Source organism: Chrysemys picta, chromosome 19, assembly GCF_011386835.1.
Source record: "Chrysemys picta bellii isolate R12L10 chromosome 19, ASM1138683v2, whole genome shotgun sequence".
In the NCBI taxonomy this organism is placed as follows: Eukaryota; Metazoa; Chordata; order Testudines; family Emydidae; genus Chrysemys; species Chrysemys picta.
In genome coordinates, this window is record NC_088809.1 from 23,823,580 (window position 1) to 23,829,579 (window position 6,000).

The 6,000-nt window shown below is 49.5% G+C and overlaps 1 protein-coding gene across 30 annotated transcripts in view; it reads right to left on the bottom strand.

Moving 5' to 3' along the window:
• TSPOAP1 (TSPO associated protein 1) overlaps positions 1-5,133 on the bottom strand; it is a 174,121-nt gene extending 168,988 nt beyond the window's left edge. For all 30 annotated transcript variants that reach the window (XR_010593833.1, XR_010593832.1, XR_010593831.1 and 27 more), the window contains exon 1: positions 4,053-5,133. Coding sequence is in view for 22 of the 30 variants with exons in the window: in XM_065573152.1 (XP_065429224.1) it covers positions 4,053-4,424 (372 nt within the window). In the remaining 8 variants the exon portion in view is untranslated. The remainder of the gene's footprint in view (positions 1-4,052) is intronic.
• Positions 5,134-6,000: the final 867 nt, after the last annotated feature.

The following is a 6,000-nucleotide window of genomic DNA, read 5'->3' on the forward strand; positions in this document are numbered from 1 at the left end:
TGGGGTTAGTTCAGTTAAAACAGGGGTATTGGTCCCCACAGCAATCCCTGAGGGGATCCTCCACTTTGCAAATTAATTCAAGAGCCTTGCTGGCTGGGTTCATAGGAGAATCACCATTGACTAGATCTGGTCATATTACTCAAGAACTACCTCCAGCGCTGAAGGCCTGTGAGACATACATCTGGAATGGAAGTATGTATTTCACCAATATAAAACAGGATGTTATCTGTCAAGAGAACAATGTTATGTTCTTTATCATGGACTGTGTTGCCCTAAATCTCTGGATGACTATTGCAAGAAGTTAAAGAGAAAGGGGATGAAGTATGTCCTTCCCTTGTGCTGCTCCTTAGAGATAAACGCTCTGACTCCAAGTTCAAATAAAGAGCTTCATGTGGAGAACTGCAGAAGAGTTATAAACTGGTGTCCAAAATTACGTCTCCGGCACTATAAAAAGATAGTTCCAAAGAACCTTATAAAATGTTTCATCAGCGTGGGTGGATAACGACAGAGCTAGAGAGAGGTTTGCTGATATCTTATTGCCTAGATTAATGATATTGCTCCCAATATGTAAATCTTCTGGCCTTTTATCTTTTGTCAGGAGTGTGGGTATACTGGTTTTCTAATGTGAAGTGGGCAATTTTCCCTCTTTAAGGAAATTATAGAACTTTCGAAGTACCTGAGACACTAAAAACTCCTGAACAAATGTATACGACTCACTGCTAAAGCCATCTGGTGCTGGAGACTTGCCATTTGGAAAGGCTTTAACAGCATTTTCAAATTCATCTGTTGGTATGTCTGCTTCAAATTGTACCTTTTTATCTTTTGATATTCAGTAATTGCAGGATTTTAGGAGACCTTAAGTGTGAATAGAGTTTTCAGTAGAATTTTTCAATGTCCAGTGATGTGGGCTGTCCAGACTGAGAGACCTTGGTTCTGATTTTACAGCGTTGCTGAGTACCTGCAGCTCCCATTGACCTCAGCTGAAGTTGTGAGTGCTCAGCACGTCAGAAAATCAGGTCTGAGGTGTTTCAGGTCGGCATCCAGAAAATAAGAAGTGCACACAGTGGCCAGGCCCACCCCCCCAAGCACAGAAGCCAAGCCAGCCACAACTGGTACCCAAACTGCAAGGTTTTCAGAACAGAATCAACTTCTGCGCTTCCCCAGCAACAAAACATCCCAGGGTGCATTACTGGGCCAGGCACTCTGATGGTGGACACCCTGCCCTGCAGGAGCACATGTTTGGTTTGCAGAAGGCACTGGTTACTGCTGGTGACAGCAGCCCTGTTAGAGGACAAACAACTTCTATTCCCAGAACAAGCACAGCACACACAACCGCATTATAAGCTTCACCTCACCATGCCCACCCACATGCCCCAGCCCTGACCTGGAAGAACCAGCCCTCAGACAAGAGGGTAGCATCCTGTCTGTGCCCATTCACCTCCCAGCCTCCGCTAGCATTATTCTGTGACACAAGCACCTGCCTGCTAGGAACTGGATTGAGAGACCACATTTCACACAGGCCAATCAAGTATCAGTATCCGTTATCGCTTGATAGTGAATTAAGCTCCAGTGACCTAGGATGTTACGTTGTGACTGCCATCGGGGGAGCAATCCAGGGCCGCACTTGATAAGCTTTAACCATCTTGTGTTTGACATCAGGGTGAGACGTTTAACTCTTTCCCAGTGGGAGACACACTAACTCTGCTGGAACTCTGACTCACTGCACAGCAGCAGCGCCCACGGCTACTGACAACCAAGGACAGGAGAGGCAACTCCCAGAATGAGAGGTGTGCATGAGAGGAGGAGAACACAGGGCATTAAAGGGGTCACCCAGCCAAGTGTCTGCAGGATCCCTAGGGGGTACCCAGGCAAATAGTCTGCAGAAACGTACAAGGCTGGGAGGGTTCAGGACTGTGTCCGGGGGGAGGATAGCTCAGTGGTTTGAGCATCAGCCTGCTAAACTCAGGGTTATGACTTCAATCCTTGAGGGGGACACTTAGTGATCTAGAGCAAAATCAGTACTTGGTCCCCCTAGCGAAGGCAGGGGGCTGGACTCAATGACCTTTCAAGGTCCCTTCCAGCCCTAGGGGATGGGATATCTCCATTCATTTATTTATTTTAATGACTGCTATCACTGAACCTCCTCAGCAGCTAATGGAACAAGTCCCCTGCTAGGAGCCCGAGCAGAGTCAGAACCGCTATAAAGCAAGCACCGAGATGGATGTGTGATACACTGAACAGGGATTACCCACAGCAACATCAGAACTAGTCATCTCCTCCCACCTCACACACAGCCCTGCACCCTCACTGCCCTCTGCTTCCAGCCTGGGCTCCAGGACCCTGCAAGGTGGGAGGGTCACAGAGCCTGGGCTCCAGCCCGAGCCCAGAAGTCTACACAGCAATGAAACTGCCTCGCAGCCCAAGCCGCACGAGCCCAAGTCGCCTGGCACAGGCCAGCCATGGGTTTTTCTTTGCTGTGTAGACATACCCTTAGTTTTACTGCAAGTAAACTCACCATGGTCAGCGATCTCACCTCACAGTAAACTAAAGTTCCTGCTCTTCTCCATGTGTCACCTTGGGATAGTTCAAGTGCATTAGCTACCCCAAGGTAAAAACCACCTCTCTGTGAGCTGTGAAAACAGGGTCTCCAATACCTTCTCAGGGAGTCAGGCAATTTGCATTTGCCTGATCAGGGGCTAATGAGGAACAACAGCACACCAGAGGTGCTCAACTCCAGTGAGCACAGCAACTAGGCTTCCAGCAGCAGCTTCCAAATGCCCTTTCTCCCCTTCTGAGAATACATCTACAGCATGACCTGGGCTTGTGATTCCCAGCTCGTGTTCTCACACTCACACTCTCTCTCTTTCAGCTAGTGCACTAAAAACAGTAGCATAGCTGCACAGCAGAGAGCAGTAGCACGAGCAAGACAGGATGTGTACAAACCCGCCCCCACCCCACGGGTACCATGCTACACTCGTGACACTACAATTTTGAGTGTGACTCCCTAACAACGTGAACTTTTCAAGTGTTTGCATTAAACAGGGCATTCAAAAAAACCAAACAAGTTCAAAGTGTCTAAACTAAAGCCATGTCCCTTTGCACTTAATTCGTTTTCACTTGCAGTTTCTCTAATGTGCCAAACCTGCCACTTCCCCAGAGAGTTTTCCAGGAATACAGGGTAGACATGTCCTGAATATCTATTGTAAAACACCCAACCCCTTTTCAGGCCTTCTCTGTCTATCACTGTAATAATGGGCCCAGACTCTATTTTTCCCCTTTTCAGAAAGCCTGGCTGGGCCATTCCCGTGTCCCGTGGGCTGCCATTGGTGGGGTTCTCACAGTAATTCCTGGATTCCCCAAGAGGACATGGAGGGAGTGTGACATGTCTGGGAGAGGAGGGAACTTACAAACTGTGGAACACTGTTGCCCTGTCCCCAGGGAGATGCTTGGTGGAGTCAGGTACTGTACTGGCTGAATGATGCCTGGGGTTATCTGCAAACTGTGGTGCAAGTGCCTGGGGCCATTAGACTTGCACCGCATCACCTCAGCAGATAAAGGATATCATGGAAGAAGCTTCCAATTAATCCCATCACACTCTCCAGTCTGAAAGCCAGGAGCGAGGAGAGGCTGCAGTGACAAAAAGATCTACCTTCCCCTTTGCGCCGCACAGTGACTGCATCTGCTGAGAACCAGCACACACCCCCAGTCAGCAGCCCCAGGTAGCTCTCATCCAAGCTCCACAAACCATCCTCCAGCACTGGCCAAAGTACAGCCAATTGGAGATCCCTGCAAAAGGGCAACCAGCTAGACAGGTGCCTTCACTTTCAGTCCTCCAAGCAACGCACACAGTCATTCCTCGGAACTGACCTCAAGCCCACAGCAAAGCTTTACCGAGCGGGTTCAGTCATGGAGAGACAGCCTGTGCCTCTCTCCACACCAAGTCAGTGCTGGCGTCTCATCTCACAAGCACCCCAGCTGACACACCAACACGAATCTCTTTCTTTAACTGAAATGCATGCGGCAGGTCCCCACCTGAAAGCAAATGGCCTTACCTTGGAGGATCCATCTGTCTGGTAGTGTCTGAGCCCCTCCATTGCACACTGAGGCCTAATGCTCTCCAGAGGTTGCATTGGCACCTCCCATTGGCCTGGGGCCCACAGGGAGCTTTCCTGGGATTGCACCAGGACTGACTGGTTTCTGACTTCCGCTAGACCAGGCTCTGGCACCTCAGGTGTCAGTTCAAGAACTACCCCATTGCCAGGATCCACCAACGGGGCTCCACCTTCTTGCATATCTGTCACCAAGGCTGAGTCCTGACATACAAGAGCTTCAGGGACTACGCTGCTGTGCCATGCCGGACAGCCCTGACATGGTGACAGCTGTATTAAGTCAGCATGGGGCTTCATTTCTTCCTGTTTCTCCATGTCTTTCTGTGGGGCAATGTGCTTCTCTCAAACACGGAGCCCACCCTGTCTATGGCTAGGAATTTTCTGCAGCCACAAAGCTCCAGAGGACAGGATAAAAACCCTGAAGGCATCACAGCCTGAGCACCGGAGAGAATCCCGGGAACATCTTGGGCTGCATTTCTTCACTGCTGGGATAAAAGGAAATGGAAGAGTCTCTCTGCTAGGAAAGGGTTACCTTGCATCATCCTCATTATGACCTGTCAAAGGTTTTGCAGACTGAAAATCCACGGTGTGAGCTCCCCCTCCTTCCCATCATACAAAGCCTGCTAAATGAACTGCAGAATATCAGGGTCTGTGTTCTCAGCTGCAGATCCTCAATGCACCGGCTCTGTCATCACTCAGCAGGGTCTCCGGTTCTCATTCCCAGAGCAAACAGCATCCAGCAGGCCTGCTTATTTATTCAGGGTCTGATGCTCATCGGCAGCTCTGTGCTACGGAGGCCTTGTCCGATCTAGTGCTTGCCTCATACTCACACACACTGAAGCGATGACGTAAGTGGAGGGGCTGGTAAAGTTGTCAGCCCTTAACAGCTCCAAGGAATCCTTCCGTGCTGCTTGCTAGATTTTTCCAGTGCACGCTCCATTGCCAGCTGTGGAATCACCAAAATCACCAGCACAAATAGTGCAAAGTCATCAATATTAAAATGGGACATGCACCTAGTAGGACTGTGTAGCTCCTGTGAGCCCTCCAATAGGAAGAGACTTCTGGTTTCCATGGAAATCATGCTGGAATGGTGTGTTTGCTGCCTATTGATTAGAGGTTAGGGTACTGCAATACAGAGCTGTCAGATAACATGCATTTCTAATCCACAGCTACCTCTGCTGAACCAAAATTGACAGCGTGCACCCAGAATCCCTACTGGACTCAGAACCAAAGACCCCCTCCCACCTGTCATCTCAGTCTTTAATCACTTTCTAACTCTTTGGCTGAAGCAGCTTTGCATTTTGACAGCTGGGGGATAGGTGTGGGTATCCGCAACTGCAGTCCAATAATACAGAGACCTCCGCTGGACCAGCAGTCACAGCTCCACAGCCCAGTCTGGCAGTCTGTACAGAATGTGTCCAGGACACAGAGTCCTTAAAGAGATCACTCAGCAGGGAATGCACTGCATGACAGCAGGAGTTACTCTGTTGTCAGTAAAATGCATTCCCAGATCAGCTCCCGCATGAATGGTCAGTTCCTACAGGAGGAAGCCGCACAGCTCTGCCTTCAGCTGCCTCTCCTGATAAAACTGATGAAGCTGATGGCTCTAATCCTCTAATCAGAGGGAAGATTCAGACGCTTCTCATCTTCCCCTCTGGCAAGCTAAAACTCCTGCCCCCCCCCATGTACTAATTATGGCAACCATAGAGCAGCACTAACCAACGCACCCTAAACCATTGTCTTCTAGGCTAGCTACACAATTCACCCACATCCACCAAAGGCATGGGGTCTGCTTGAAATCCCCCTACATTAGGAAATTCAGAAGGTGAAACCTGGAAAGCTGGGGTTCTGAAGAGAGAGCCGAGAGGATGCTGGACTGCAAATTAGACAG